This window comes from Nicotiana sylvestris, chromosome 6 (assembly GCF_000393655.2).
Source record: "Nicotiana sylvestris chromosome 6, ASM39365v2, whole genome shotgun sequence".
In the NCBI taxonomy this organism is placed as follows: Eukaryota; Viridiplantae; Streptophyta; class Magnoliopsida; order Solanales; family Solanaceae; genus Nicotiana; species Nicotiana sylvestris.
Genome location: NC_091062.1, coordinates 97212986 through 97228731, shown reverse-complemented (window position 1 = coordinate 97228731; position 15746 = coordinate 97212986). Strand labels below are relative to the sequence as shown.

The following is a 15746-nucleotide window of genomic DNA, read 5'->3' as shown; positions in this document are numbered from 1 at the left end:
TTGACTTGTATGGTGGTCGAAATTGAATTTCAGGAAGTTTAGAGTGATTTTGGAAGGAAAATTCTAAATTCCGAAGCTTTAAGTTGGAAGAGTTGACTAAGGTTTGAATTTTGAGTAAACGACATCGAAAATGGGATTTGAAGGTTCTAATAGGTTCGTATGATAATTTCGTACTTGGGCATATGTTCGGGTTGAGTATCGGCTGGTTCGGGAGCATTTCGACGTCTATTATGGAAGGTTGGCATTTTGGATGTTTAAGAATTTCTTAAGTTTGATTTGAAATAAATTTTGGTGTTATCGATGTCCGTTTGAAGTTTCGAGTCTTGGAATAGGTTCGTATCGTGAATGTGACTTGCACGCAAAATTTGGCGTCATTCTCGGATATTTAAGCATAATTCGGACCCATTCGGTGAAGTGTGAAAGTTGGAAAATTGAAAGAAAGTTTTTGGTCGTCGATTCGTAATTTTGATGTTATTTGACGTGATTTGAGCCTTCGACTAAGTTTGTATAGTATTTTGAGATGTGTTGGTATATTTGGATGGGGTCCCGGGGTCGTCGGGTTTGAAACGGATTGAAGACAGATTGAAATTTGAAATTGAGGAAATGTTGGTTTTGGCCAATTGCTGGTGCGACTGCACCTGCGAAAAATTGGGCGCACGTGCGGAGCCGCTGAAGCAGACTGCTCAATGCAGAAGCGGGAGAGGGGTGCATGGGGAAGGTTCACAGAAGCGATGTTTGGACCGCACCTGCAATGGCACAGGTGCGGCTTCTTAGAGCGTAGAAGCGGAGGGGAGCACAAAAGCGAGGGAGCTTATCGCAGAAGCGGGGGCGATTCCGCAGGCGCAATGGGCAGGCTCCAGTGATTCTCCGTGTAACACCCCGTAATTTGAATCGGTTGTGGATGCATTAAACGAGTATTAGCGTGATGCTAATTGAGTGGTTATGATAATAAATGTACGAGACATATTATAGGTGATTTGGGGTCTAAGGAGAGGCTTAAGTCCAAGCCAAGTTGAAAATTTTCATTATAGCTGAAAATTTACAAATGAGTATGCACAAGACCTCACTTTGGGCGAGCATATCTACCTGGATACAATGATTTGTGTGATTAACAACCTATCAAATTAAAGCCCTTTGAGTCTAGTTTCCAATGCAACAAACCGTTCATCATTTGGAGGTGTATACAGAAAGTTATGACCATTTTACTCGGCAGGTGTTACTAGCGCGAACAGGAGCACGAAGTCGCGCGTTTTTGCTGAGTATTCTGCCTCCCGCGCGCGAACAGGCGCGCGAGCTCGCGCGTCTGGAAGGTTTTAAATATCTTAAAGACCAGAAATAAGAGAAATTGAGTCATTTCTCAAGCTTAGGGCTTCCTCTACACCCCCAACTCAACCAAGGCATCCAATTGCACACCTAAGGTGAGTTTTTAAGTGTGTTATCATGGTGATTTCACTTCTCAATCACTAGTTACAACATGATTTTGATTGGGTTTCATAGGATTTCTTCAAAATCTCAATAACACCCCAAAAGTTGTCTTTCAAGATTTGGTCTACAAGAGGTAATCCTACACCCTTAGACTTACATATATGGTGTTATTATGGAATTATGAGTATGAATCAAGTATTACAACTTATGGTATGGTGATTGGAAGTCATAAATTCCCAATTTAAATGCATGACCATGGTAGGGATTTAAAGGTGATTATTTGATAGGATTTGTTGGTTGGGTGTGAATGGATGGTCATACATATGTTGTTGGAAGTTATAAATTTGTTAGGAATGATGGTGGAATGAATTGTTGGTTAATGGTGATAGTTGGATGAACCAACACTATAGTTATGAGGTGTAAATATCTATGCCTACAAGGTGTTTGATAATATGCCTAAATGGCATAAGTTATGGAATTTATTACTAATATTGGGTTCCATTGGATGTTGTTGTTGTAGATTGAAGGTTCTTAGTAGTGTGGATCATTGTAGTATCACTAAGGGGCAAATTGAGGTATGTAAGGCTAACTCTTTACGTTTGGGAATATCTATGATTCTCCCTACGTCCCATTCATCATGAACATTACTAGTTTCCTCAGAAAGTAATTATGCCTTGGTTCCATGAATAGAAGTAGAACTTATATTCTCTAGATGACATAGTTTCATAATCATTCGATATTCTATGAGTTTCAGTTATGACAAATCAACTTATTATGAATACTCATCTCAGTTTAATCCTATTCACTATACCAGTATCATGTAAGTCGGTATGGCTCATTATTTCAGTATCACATATTACAATATGATTCTCAGTTCCTGATTTAAATTCCTGAATGTTGAACACCTACATTTGGGCCTGAGGCCGCAGTTTATGTTTTATGCATTTTGGACCTGAGGTCGCAGTTATGTATACGTATACTTGGGCCCGAGGCCGTAGTTGTGCACATATATACATATATATTGGACCTGAGGCCGCAGTTTAATATTCAGATAAACAGGTTGTTCATCATTCAGAAGAGGGAGTATTTATATCCTTACTTCCTTTCAGTTCAATTATTAGTTACCGTTCAGCTATCAACTATCATATCAGTTATCGGTTATCAGTTCAATTACCAGTTATCAGTTCAGCAGTTATCAGTTCAATTACCAGTTCAGTTATCAGTTATCATTTCAGTTTCAGTTTCAGTGTTGACAATTCTTTTGTTCAGCTATTTTACATACCAGTACAATTCAAATGTACTGACGTCCTTTTGCCCGAGGCCTGCATCTCGCGATGCAGGTAATGATTTACAGGTTGATGATTCAGAGCACTAGGATTCTCGTACCAGCTATTTGGTGATCCCCAGTTCTTTCAGGGCATTATCATTGCTACAGTCTTCAGTATTCACATACAGTCAGTGTTTTCAGTACTCAAATAGAGGCTTCATAGACTAGAGTAACAGTTAGATAGAGTCACAGGCTTTCATATTAAGCTATGTTGGTTACAAATATATTTCATATTTCCGCACTTTGATTTATATCATTCAGACTTTCGGTATATCAGCATGTGTTAGTTTATCTTCCGCATTTAGTATGTTATGATACCACATGTTGATTCAGCTAGCCAGTTGGTTCGCTCGGTCACATGTAGTCAGGCACCGAGTGTCGTGTTACATCCAGGCCCAGGTTCAGGGTGTGACACTCCGCAAAAGCAAAGTTTTGGTTGCGCAAGCGACGCCACAAGTGCGGCTACTATTCCACAGGTGCGACAATATCGCTAGGCAGAATTGTTTTTAAGAACGGGATTTGGCTCCTCTTCTTTCATTTTTCACTTGGGTTGGCCAAATTTAGGGAGCTATTTTGAGAGGATTTTGATTGGGAAACACGAGGTAAGTTATTCCCATCTATTACAAGTTAAATATTTGGATTATATATAGATTTTAACATGAAAATTTGTGTGAATTAGTAGAAATTTTGAGATTTTGAAGAAAACCCTAGAAATTGGTATTTTTGGACCTTTGCCACGAAATTGGACATGGAATTAAGAATAAATTATGTATGTGAGTTCTTGGTGTTATGGGTAAAGGTTATCTTCTAAAAAATTCGTAATCCGAGCACGTGGGCCCGAGGGTTTGACTTTATTGACTTTCCGAACGGAGTTGGAAATTATTATAAATTGATTAATTATGAGTATTAGAGTATATTTTGATTGATTTGCACCTTGTTCGACTAGTTTTGGAGCTAGGGGCATCAATTTGAGGTGTTAGAGTGGTGCTGGAGCAGGTTATGGAACTTCGGAGTGAGGTAAGTCTCCTGTCTAACCCTGTGAGGGGAAATTTACCCCGTAAGTGTTATATTTTTATGTTCTACATGTTGTGGGGGTTGTGCACGTATGAGGTGACGAGTGTCTGTGCGTATTCTAGAGTTCCTGATTATGTTCGGGTAGACTTAGGTTCACGCCATGCTATAATTGTACTATTTGAGTTATCTTTGCTCGTTTATTTCCTTTATTTTGCATTACGACTTAAGATTAAACTTGCATAGGGAGATAGACCTGCTATTGTAGAAATGTAACGAGTTATTTGATAAACCCTGGAATAGCTGTGCTTCCTTTACGAATTTCTCTCGCATTGTGCATTTTCATCGAAAAGCTTCTTTAAATTTCATAACTCACACGTATATTCGTTAGTTGGGGTCAAGGACCTGTTAAAGTATCATATTCTCATGGGAGTGGACCGTTCGCCTCGACAGTATAATAGATACATCATTGGTTCGTGTCGTTCGACCCTTGGCAGTCCATACATTATGATGGGATCAGGCCGTTCGCCGTGACATTTCTATAAAACACTCTTGTGGATCAGGTCATTCTCCTCGGCAGCGTCATGCGTAATATTTGATAAGAAATCAACGTATTTGTGTGTTTTCCTGATTTGAGTTGTGACGACCTATCTGGTGAGGTCCTTTTCATATATACTCCAATTGAGGAAGTAACTGACATTGAGAGCTTGAGTTTATTGTGTTAGAGGAAGATTGTACCACATACCTAAATTTATTTATACTGTTACCCTGCCATATATTTGTTAATTTCCTACTGTACATGATTTATTAGACCACTAGTAAGTGTCGATGTCGACCCCTCGTTACTACTTCTCCGGGATTAGGCTAAATACTTACTGGGTACGCATTGATTTACGTACTCATGCTACACTTGCTGCACTTATTGTGCAAGTGTGTGTATATATATATATATGTGTGTGTGTGTGTGTGTATGTGTATGTTTGGTGGTCTTTTGGGAGCAAAGGCATGGCTATTGCAAGGACTTTACAGTAAGCTACATTCCATGTTACGATCCACAACATACATCGTCTCCATCAGAGTTATTTATATTCTTATGTCTAACTTGTATTCGAGATAGATTTATTATTGTACTCTTTAGTAGATGCTCTTGCACTTGTGATACCGGGTTTTGAGGGTTTCTACTGGATGTTTAGTATGGTATTTCACGTAATTATTGTCATTTAACCCTGTAAATTCTATTTCATACTATTTAATTAATGGAAATTATGATTTCAGATGTAATGAAAATGAGTAATTAAGTTGATCAATCACCGTTGGCTTGCCTGACGGCGGCGTTAGATGCCATCATGACCTATAATAGATTTTGGGTCGTAATAGCTTGGTATCAGAGCTCTAGGTTCACTTGGGTGTCACGAGTCATAAGCAAGTTTAGTAGAGTCTTGCAGATCGGTATAGAGATGTCTATACTTATTTTAGAGAGGCTACAAGGCTGTTACGAGGACTTCTTTTTTTGATTCCTCATCGTTCGATTTGATTCCATTGAGACTTATGCCTTTATTTCTTTCATACTCAATTTTATGTGAATAGAGCGCTTGTTATCAATTGGGCATTGAGGAGTTGTAGTGGTACTGCAGATGTGGTGCAAGATATTTTTCCTTGCGTACTCGAACGAGTTATTATCGTCATGTTGTGGAAAGGGGTTTCATCGTTTCATGCCCTGTATCAGTATTGCCTATGGTTTTGAGGTTATGCGCAGATTATTATGATGTTCATACGTTGTTATCGCACAGTGTTGGTGTAATGGTAGGGTGCTTGTTTATGTGTCGAGGTGGTGAATGAGCCGAAAGGAGGATTTCTCGGTTCATGGTTTATAGGTTCGACATCTAATTCCAACATAGGAAAGGAAATCGGACTATAGATGTTCAAGCTTTGGTTGATGAAGTAAGGAGACTTGATATTTTCGTGCGTGGTGGAATTCTTAATTGTGATGTGGTGTCGTCGTTCTTGTTTGAACGCATTAAGGCTCGCCGATGTTATGATCTTTTTTTATTTAGGCAGGGTGTTACGAAATGGTGCTTGAGAAGCGGTTATCAGAGATGGCGATGTGTAGCGGTTTCAGAATCGAATCAGTGTTTCTAATGTTGATGGCTCGAGAAAGATGATCTTTGCAGAGGCTTAGCTGTACCCAATGCAACGTCGTTGGAAGATGTCGATATGGAATTCCACAGTTAGGTTATCTCCAGTGAGTAGGTTAGCGGTTGCGTGGTTTAGATAAAGTTTCTACGAATAGTTCTACTTACAACCCGTCAGAAGGTCGAATATGCGATTGTAGCTGATAATTCGAAATGTTCACAAAAAGTTTAACAAGGGACTACGAGAAATTTAGCGAGTTGACGGTGCAACATCATGGTAATTGAGAAGGAGGAATCTTTGTGGGTTCTGCATCATGTGATGGTAGCTTAAAGCTAAGTGGGGGAGCCCACCGTCTACGATTGCATCGTATGGTTATCTACTTGTGCGGTTTCTAGTTATCGGTGCATTGGTGAATTATTTATGACTACGAAAAGAAAATTCACGGGCAATTCGAGTGAAAAACTTGATGAATGTGTGTTATATTTCGACTTATCGATTCAGGTGCAGGTTTTGGGAAAACTTAGAGTTTATGTTTTTTGTGCATGTGAGGTACAAGGAAAAGAATTCATCTGGTTGCTTCTTTGAGAGGATGTTCATCTGCTAGTAGAAGCGTTGGAGTTGATTATATTCGGGGCCAGATGAGAGTAGATGACTCTCAATAGAGGTTCTAATGGGTTCAAGGATGGAGTTGATTAAAATACACACATGAACATTGCACAAACAAGGCATACTGCCAACTAGGAAAGAGAAAAGGACCCCCTTCTACGCCACAGAGTCCGGAACCCAATTGTGGTTTTTTTGGACTCAAAATACATAAATAGGTGGGGAAAAAGATGACATTTTTATATATAGTGCCAAAATACTTGGCGCTATACATTAACGTTAACTGTGCCGTTAATGTATAGCGCCCAGTATTTTGGCACTATACTGAAAAAGCTGACACGCCCACGTATAGCGCCAAAATACTCGGCGCTATACCCCTTTTTAAAAATCGAACCGTCTTCTTCATCGTCGTTCTAGTTCTTCTTCCTCAATATTTTACTCCTTCTTCTTCTTGGTCCCCCACTCCCATACCCGCTGCTCCACTATTTAAAAAAAAAAAAGTTCTGGGTCCCCCCGTCACATAATAGGTGAATTTTTTTTTTGTGTCCATTTCGCATGTGTGGGTGGGAATGTATTTACCCACTTTCCACATACATGTCTTTTTCTTGGTCGCACGCAACATCCAATTATATGGCCAAAACCACCTGCAGCAAACAACCTTGTATATCATCGGACTTGACTCTCATACCTGCATCTCACGACACTCTTTTACGTTGTGCATTTTACAAGCCCTGCTTAAGCGCGCTTTATCAGGAAAAAGCATCCCCTTTGCAAGCACCGTTGGTCTAGACTCATCCCACATTGCTGTCCGGATTTCATCAAAATCCCTTGTGAGAGCTTCCACATCCGGCACGGTTGGCAAGTTATCAATGTAAGGAATCTCCCTTGAATGAAACGACACTTCCGACTCGTACACTCTTTGTCTAGGGGGGTCTCTCTTCAAATCAGGTCCTTCCTCCTCATCCTCCTCATCCTGCTTATCACCATCCTCACGAGGAAAGGGTGTCTCGTCTCCGGATTCATCGGCATTATTATCGTAATCACTGTTCTGTTCCTCACTCTGTGCATCTGCCATATCTCGATATAATACGTCATTTTCGGTCAATTGAGTGAGTACGGGTGGTTCAACTTGCTCGTTTTTACTGCACAACCAACAAAAATATAAGTTACTGAATTAATAAATGCTTTCCATATGGCTATATCACTTCATTTACAAGTCTTAATGTGATGAAATTCCATGATGGACATTTTCAATTAGGTGATGACTACCGGATGGGCCACTTGTAAAATTCATATCCGCCCGGTACCCCCTATTAAATATATGAGCGTTAATACAAATTCAATACGCCAAAAATATACATAACTAACACAAATGAAAATTGAAGTTTACCACTCGTCTTGTGAATTATGGAAAGCAGGGTATAAATTATTTTCTTGCTGCTCATTCGCCGACAGTGATAAGTTTAAATCAAGGAAAACGCTTTCATCCGGAACCTGTCCGGCAAAAACTACTCCAAAATAACCACCCGATGACTGGGGGTTATCTTTACTACGCACAACCTCGTTTTTTTGGAACGTCTTCGACCTTCACATACATCTCCAACATTGTGATTACAATAAATTCCCAGCATTCGTTCAAAGTCCTCAGAAAATCACTCAAAGTTTCATCATCGTCGATTTTAAACTCCGAGTAAAAAGCAACCCTTTGCGGAGTGACGGAATACGGATATCTTCCGGTTACTTTAAGTATCACTGAACGTTTCCTCACACTCATTTTTTTGCATAACAACGATATCAATTTATCGTACTCCATTGTAAGTGGCAATTTAACATGACACCGAGTAGGTAAACTGTAGCCTACAGAGTTATTCTCCATCACAACCTCACCCCCAATATAATGAATCTCTTATTCTACGCTCTTCACACATAATGAAAAAATGCTGGAGAATTTAACAACAATAAACGTTTCAACAAGAGTTAAAAATTTTTTTGAATGAATTTTTATACAATCATAACCTCTTTATATAGGAAATGGCTAGCCGGGATTTTTTTTTTATATATAGCGCCCAAAAAGTGGGCACTATACGCTTTTGAATATTGAAGTCAGGAATTATTGGTGGGGCCAGGAAAAAGGAGTATAGAGCCAAATACTAGACGCTATATCTGCGTGTGTCAGCTTTTTATATATAGCGTCGAGTATTTTGGCGCTATACCTGGGCGTATCAGCTTTTTCAGTATATTGCCAAAATATTGGGCGCTATACATTAATGACACAATTAACGTTAATGTATAGCGCCAAATATTTTGGCACTATATATAAAAATGTCATCTTTTTTATTCCATCTATTTATGTATTTTGAGTCCAAAAGAACTACAATTGGGTCCGGACCCTACCCACATAACCACCAGGCTGTCATCTGTGTCTCCTTTTATCACTTCACCTTAACAAAACGAGGCACTTTTGCTCACTCAAAACCCTAGCTCAACCCTTTCTTGCCTCCACTTTCCTTTCCATCAGCAAACCCAATTTTCGCTTCGGTAAGTTTCCTCTTCTTCTAATTCCCCCCTCCCTTTCATTTTTTCAATCATTCATTCATTCATTTGCTCTTCTGAATTCGTTTTTCTCCATATTCCTTTTTCAGCAGAAATTCTGTAACTGTATTTATAGGCCTGTTTGGTAACTATGTCGGACGACGAGAGAGAAGAGAGAGAATTTGATCTCACCAGTCCTGAGGTCGTCACCAAGTACAAGAGCGCCGCTGAAATCGTTAACAGTTAATCTCCTTAATTTCTCCCTATTTTTTTAATTTAAATTTTTGTTGTACTTTTTGAGTGTTTATTTTGATGTTTATATGCCTTTTGAGATACCCCTTTTGATTTTCCGATTGAAAGTTTAATCGTTTGTGTCATTTGATAGCTGAAAGTCCCTTGGTGTTTACTCCCTCTGATTGTCTTAGAACAGCGTTCTAACCATCTAATTTTTGTTGCACAACCCAACATAAATTTCCTTAACTTCTTATTGTGAAATAAAATCTATTATTTAGAAATTTCCTTTATCAAAAGTTTATGTAAATCACATAAAAGTGCAGAAAATCACAATGGTTTAGAATGTTTGTTTAAAGAGTCATTGAAAAACATGAGATAATTTAAATGAAGTTACGTGGACAGTGAGGATTTATATGGCCAACCACACTCTGAACCGTAGTTGTTGTTGCTGTTGTTGTAGTATTTGAAAAGCTGAAGTCAAAGAAACAGCTACTCCATTCCCCGATTCCTTATAGTGTCATGGTATAAGTACTAAGTTTTGTTATTTTGGTTTTAATTGTGCAGAGGCTTTGCAATTGGTGTTGTCCGAATGCAAGCCAAAAGCAAAGATAGTTGATCTTTGTGAAAAAGGGGATGCCTTTATCAAAGAGTATGCACTTCTTGAGCTTTCTATGCTTTCAGCACATTCAATTTCCTTGTATCTCAGTAATAATGATGACTCTTTCGCGGTGCAGGCAAACTGGAAATATGTACAAGAATGTGAAGAAGAAAATTGAGAGAGGTGTTGCATTTCCAACGTGTATTTCAGTTAACAACACTGTGTGTCATTTCTCTCCATTGTCTAGCGATGAGACAGTACTGGAAGAAGGTGATATATTGAAGATGTAAGTAATAGTTTACATCACTTTAAGTTGATTTCATTGTTTATCATGGCTTTGAGAGCTAGTTTAGGGGAAAAGAAGAATTTCTTTCAGCATGAGCTGCCCATGAATTCTGGCCTTGAGTGCTGACAGTAGGAACTTTAAGTCATATAAATAAGTTGGTTTTTTCCAGGTCAAATTCTGACTTTAGGGATTAACTATTCAATAAGCGAAAGAGTTGCTTTAGCCTTGTTTGATTGTAATGTGAATGAGTTAACTGTTTGTATGAGTAACATGTAGTTCTTTTTTGTTGCAGTGATATGGGATGTCATATTGATGGATTTATTGCTGTAGTTGGACATACACATGTTCTTCACGAAGGACCAGTTACTGGTAGAGCTGCTGATGTCATTGCAGCTGCTAATACAGCCGCTGAAGTTGCTTTGAGGCTTGTGAGACCAGGAAAGAAGGTAATGGTTATTGGAGCCAGCATGAGTATCAATGGGTTTAATTGTTAGTTGCTGCATTCTGAGTACAACCTCGTCTTAAAGCTTATCCTATTAGAGAAGGGTTACTTTATTCATATATTTAGATTCTCAACCATTGATCTACTTGAAAGTATAATATCTTCCAAGTGCTGCACAGTGCGAAGGGGAGGTACAGACATTTACCCTTTGCCATTGAAAAGGATATCTCAACCTGTAAGAATAATGCGCCAAGATGGTTCCCAGAAGCCGATTTTCATAGTAATCATTTCTGTTTGTAGAATGATTGATAAGGAAAAGATTTTGGCAAGATTCTATTTTCTTCACTATTGATAAGAAGAGGCTCCTTTTACATCCTCGTTATGTTCTCTAGGTCAATTTTCCAATCAAAATCTTCTCTACCAATATCAGTATCGAATCCAGTTAACTAGTTTTCTGTTACTATCTTCTTCTTTTTTTCCTGTAAGTTACTTATCTGTTATATAATAGCTTTAAGTTATTTTTAAAATGAAAATTGTTTATTTCGAGATAACAGATCAGTATGGCTTGTTTCCACTCCTTGTAGTTTTTTTGTTTGGTTGTTTCCCGTTGGCTATTACTCTTCGAGTGCTTCAGTTTGCTCAAGCAATTTGTCTCGGTGGATAGTGTCATTCAAGTTTCTATATGGCGGTAGTGATCTGGTGATGGTGGACATGGTATCTATTCAATCTTTACTTCTCTTTCTTGAAGAACGCTCAGCTGCATCTTGCTCAGCTATTGTGATGGTTCTTGCCTTTGCCTATATGAAGAGAAACTATAAGTCCTCTTTTTTTTTTAATTGGTAACTACAACTCCTTTTTTGTGTGACTACTTGTTACATCCTTAGTTTGGTGGGTCTTTTATAAGAAACAAAGGACTTTTTAGTGCCTCATTTTTTCAGTTGAGAGGAACCTCAGATAATACAGTTTGGTGGTCAAGCATTTCCAGATGCTTTGCTGCTTTTTTTCTTTCATGACAATTAAACTTTCATTCTCTTAACCCTAGGGAGTAGGGAGGTGGATTTGATATTTGAATATGACCATGAAGATGTTATGGGTCCTAAAGATCAGTAACATGGTTTCTAGTTCTTGATGTGTACCTCAGTTACTAGTCTGACTTGCATGAGATCCACTTATCTCAATTTGATGTTGGAAAGCAGATCTCTTCTTACTTTTATGTAATGCCCGACTTGTAGATCATTTTAGGTTGTGTTGAATAAAGGTAGTACTATGTTTTATGAGAGTGAACTTTTATTTTATTAGGTATTTTTCTATTTAGTTTTTAATCCTCAGGCTACTGTGAGGTAAGACTTCCTTTGGTCTCATTTGACTGTTACGAATATGTAGACAAGCTAGAAGTAGGTGTTTAGGATATAGGTCAGTAAAGTCTTCATGCATGAAGGTGGCAGTATGCTCTTTGTCTTATATTTTCCTTTTCTCTAGCAGTATCTTCCATCCAATAGTTCTTTTACTGCTCCTAACCATCCTTCAGAGCAATAAATGTTTGGGTTCCTCGTGCATTGTTTTTTTTGCTAAGTGCCTTGGACATTGCAGAACTCGGATGTAACAGAAGCTATTCAGAAAGTTGCTGCTGCCTATGACTGCAACATTGTTGAGGGTGTCTTGAGCCATCAAATGAAGCAATTTGTTATTGATGGAAACAAAGTTGTATTGAGTGTGACCAATCCTGAAACAAGAGTAGATGAAGCAGAATTCGAGGAGAATGAGGTTTACTCCATTGATGTTGTGACAAGCACTGGTGAAGGAAAGGTATGGACATGTGATGCATGACATCTGATTTTTTTTTAATTTTAAAAAGATGATTTTTCATATGAATCTCACAGTTTACTTTCACGGCCTTCTAAAAATTTGCAGCCAAAATTGTTGGATGAGAAACAAACAACTATCTACAAGAGAGCCGTGGACAAGAGCTATAACCTGAAGATGAAAGCCTCAAGGTTTATCTTCAGCGAAATCAGTCAGAAGTTCCCTATCATGCCATTTACCACAAGGTCCAATGATTTTCCCAATTTCGATTCTGCTGTAGTAATGTAGAAGTTTCATGATCATGATGATGTCTGGTTACACTTATCAAAGAAAATGCTGTTTAGTTACTCTTATTTTACTTGAACAGGGATTTGGAGGAGAAGAGGGCTCGTCTGGGCCTAGTTGAGTGTGTTAACCATGAGCTTCTGCAGCCATATCCTGTTCTACATGAGAAACCTGGTTGGTACTATTTTAGCTGTGTTGTTTTCATGATACATTCCTATGCTGAAGCAGCATCATTTTGTACAGTATTCGAATTTAAGGTAGTGTCCCTCGTTTGTTTTTATCGTCGTTGTTGGTTGCTGTGCAGGTGATTTGGTTGCTCACATTAAATTCACAGTGCTGTTAATGCCTAATGGGTCGGATAGGGTTACATCTCATGCTCTCCAGGAGCTGAAGCCTGCAAAGACGATAGAGAATGAACCCGAAATCAAAGCCTGGCTTGCCCTTCCCGTTAAGACCAAGAAGAAAGGCGGTGGGAAGAAAAAGAAAGGTAATTCAAAATGCGTTAGCAAAATACAGTAACGGAATCTCAATGTCTCTTAAGTTAAACAAGCATATTATTGAAATTGTAGAACAATATTTTAACAGTCTAACGAGTAATTTTTTGAATTCTGATGATATCTTACCTTGCATGAGCAGGGAAAAAAGGTGACAAGACAGAAGACTCATCTCAAGCAGAGCCAACTGAAGGATAGTGAAATGGCTCCAAATCTTGATAAATATCAATTTTGAGGTGCTTGATCGATCAACTTCACTGAAACTATTTGGTTCACTCCGTTGGTCGGCGCTTTCAGCTGCCTTTGTTCTTCCTTTGGGGCTTTGCTATACAAGGGACAGACAGTTATTGTCCTCTTGTACTGTCATGTTAAGTTACTCAGTTTTCCAATGCTATTCAACATGCTCTCATATCTGTCTTAAATCGTCATAAGACTTATTTTTCCCGTCTCAATTTGAAGTTAGATGGCAATTTTGTTTCTGATATTGATAAATATGGTCTGTCTCCACTAAAATCAAACATGAACGGAAGCTATTGTACAGCTGGGGATGAGAACATAGGGGTACGACAAGTAGATGTAGGTTCTTATGGGAGTCTCACCAAATTGTTTAAGCTATAATTTAGAAATTTAGGCTTTGTTTTGACGAGCTAGGATGGCTTAGAAATTTCAGTTGAATTGGTAAGGGCGGAAGTCTAGCGAGAACGTAAAGGCTGAAGCCAAAATACCCAAAAAAAGGTACTCCTATAATACAGGAAGTTGACTCAGAAATCTCTAACTTAGGAACTCCGAAAATCCCAAATCTATTCTTTATTCTTCATTGGCTTCTATTCATTCCAAAGCGGACATGTATAAGATCGGTTTAACAAAATTGATTGCATAAAGTAGATTGAATAGGTTTTTTTTTAATTGTAACTAGTTTTAACTAAACATAAAACTTGTCCGGATGATAAAGAATGGTGATGTCATAATCCTTCAGTAACTCAAGCATCTACGCTTCCTGAAATTGAGATCTCTTTGCTTGAAAAAATGTTGTAAGCTGCGATGATCAATATAAACCTCACATGACACCCCATACAGATAATGCCTCCAGATCTTAAGAGCATGAACAATCGCGGCTAACTCTAGGTCGTGCACATGCTCATTCTTCTCATGAATCTTCAGCTGACGTGAATCATATGTAATAACTCGCCCCGCCTGCATCAATACACAACCCAAGCCAACGCGTGAAGCGTCGCAATACACCGTATACATCCCCGAACCAGAAGGGAACACTAGAATCGGTGTTGTAGTCAAAGTTGTCTTGAGCTTCTGAAAGCTCGCCTCACAATCATCGGACCAATGGAATGGAGCACCCTTCTGGGTCAATCTAGTCAAAGGTATTGCAATGGATGAAAAAGCCCTGCACAAACCGACAATAATAACATGCTAACCCTAGGAAACTCCTGATCTCAGTCACCGAAGTGGGATGTGGCCAACTTTGAACTGCCTCAATCTTCTTGGGATCCACCTTAATACCCTTGCCTGATATAACATTCCCCAAGAATGCCAGAGACTCTAGACAAAACTCACACTTGGAGAACTTAACATACAACTTATGTTACCTCAAGGTCTGAAGCACCGCTCTCAAATGCTACTCGTGCTCCCACAAGCTACGTGAGTAGATCAAAATGTCATCAATGAAGACAATGATGAACGAATCAATCTAAGGCCTGAACATCCTGTTCATCAAATCCATAAACGCCGTCGGGGCGTTAGTCAAGCCGAAAGATATCACCAGAAACTCATAATGGCCATATCCAGTACGGAAGGCAGTCTTCAGGACATCCGAGTTCGAACCTTCAACTGATGATACCACGATCTCAAATCGATCTTAGAGAACACCCTAGCACCCTACAACTGGTCAAATAAATCATCAATGCGCGGCAATGGGTACTTGTTCTTGATGATGACTTCGTTCAACTAGTGGTAATTAATGCATATCCGCACAGTCCCATCTTTCTTCTTCACAAATAACACTGGTACACCCCAAGGTGATACAATTGGTCTCACAAACCCCTTTGCTAACAACTCCTCAAGCTGCTCCTTCAACTCCTTCGGAGCCATGCGGTACAGTGGATAGATATAGGCTGGGTACTTAGAGCCAAATCAATACAGAAATCAATATCACGATCTAGTGACATGCCTGGAAGGTCAGAAGGAAACACATCAGCGAATTCCTGGACTACTAGCACTGAATCAATCGTCGGAGACTCTGCTGTAGTATCCCGAACATAAGCTAGATAAGCTAAACAATCCTTCTCGACCATGTGTCGAGCCTTCAAAAAAGAGTTTACCCGACTAGATGTACTAACAGAGGAATCCTTCCACTCCAATCTCGACAACTCTGGCATCGCCAAAGTACCAGTCTTGGCATGGCAATCAAGGATGGTGTGGTATGGAGACAACCAGTCCATGCCTAGGATGACCTCAAAGTTGGTCATATCAAGTAATAGGAGGTCCGATCTAGTCTCGTAACCATAGAATGTGACCACACATGACCGATAAATCTGATCCACAACCACAGAATTGCCCAC

The 15746-nt window shown here is 39.1% G+C and overlaps 1 protein-coding gene across 3 annotated transcripts; it reads left to right on the top strand.

The window, feature by feature from the left end:
- The first annotated feature begins 8925 nt into the window (after window positions 1-8925).
- LOC104223493 (ERBB-3 BINDING PROTEIN 1) lies at window positions 8926-13625 on the top strand. 3 transcript variants are annotated; one of them, XM_009774945.2, is made up of 10 exons: window positions 8926-9037; window positions 9142-9273; window positions 9830-9914; window positions 10000-10149; window positions 10442-10595; window positions 12182-12397; window positions 12503-12639; window positions 12762-12853; window positions 12984-13166; window positions 13316-13625. In XM_009774945.2, exons 2-10 carry the CDS (start codon window positions 9183-9185, stop codon window positions 13369-13371), a joined length of 1164 nt encoding a protein of 387 aa, XP_009773247.1. In that variant the 5' UTR covers window positions 8926-9037; window positions 9142-9182; the 3' UTR covers window positions 13372-13625. The 3 variants fall into 3 exon arrangements, with proteins under 3 accessions (XP_009773247.1, XP_009773246.1, XP_009773248.1); XM_009774944.2 differs by having other exon boundaries at window positions 8934-9037; window positions 9145-9273; XM_009774946.2 differs by having other exon boundaries at window positions 8948-9037; window positions 9168-9273.
- Window positions 13626-15746: the final 2121 nt, after the last annotated feature.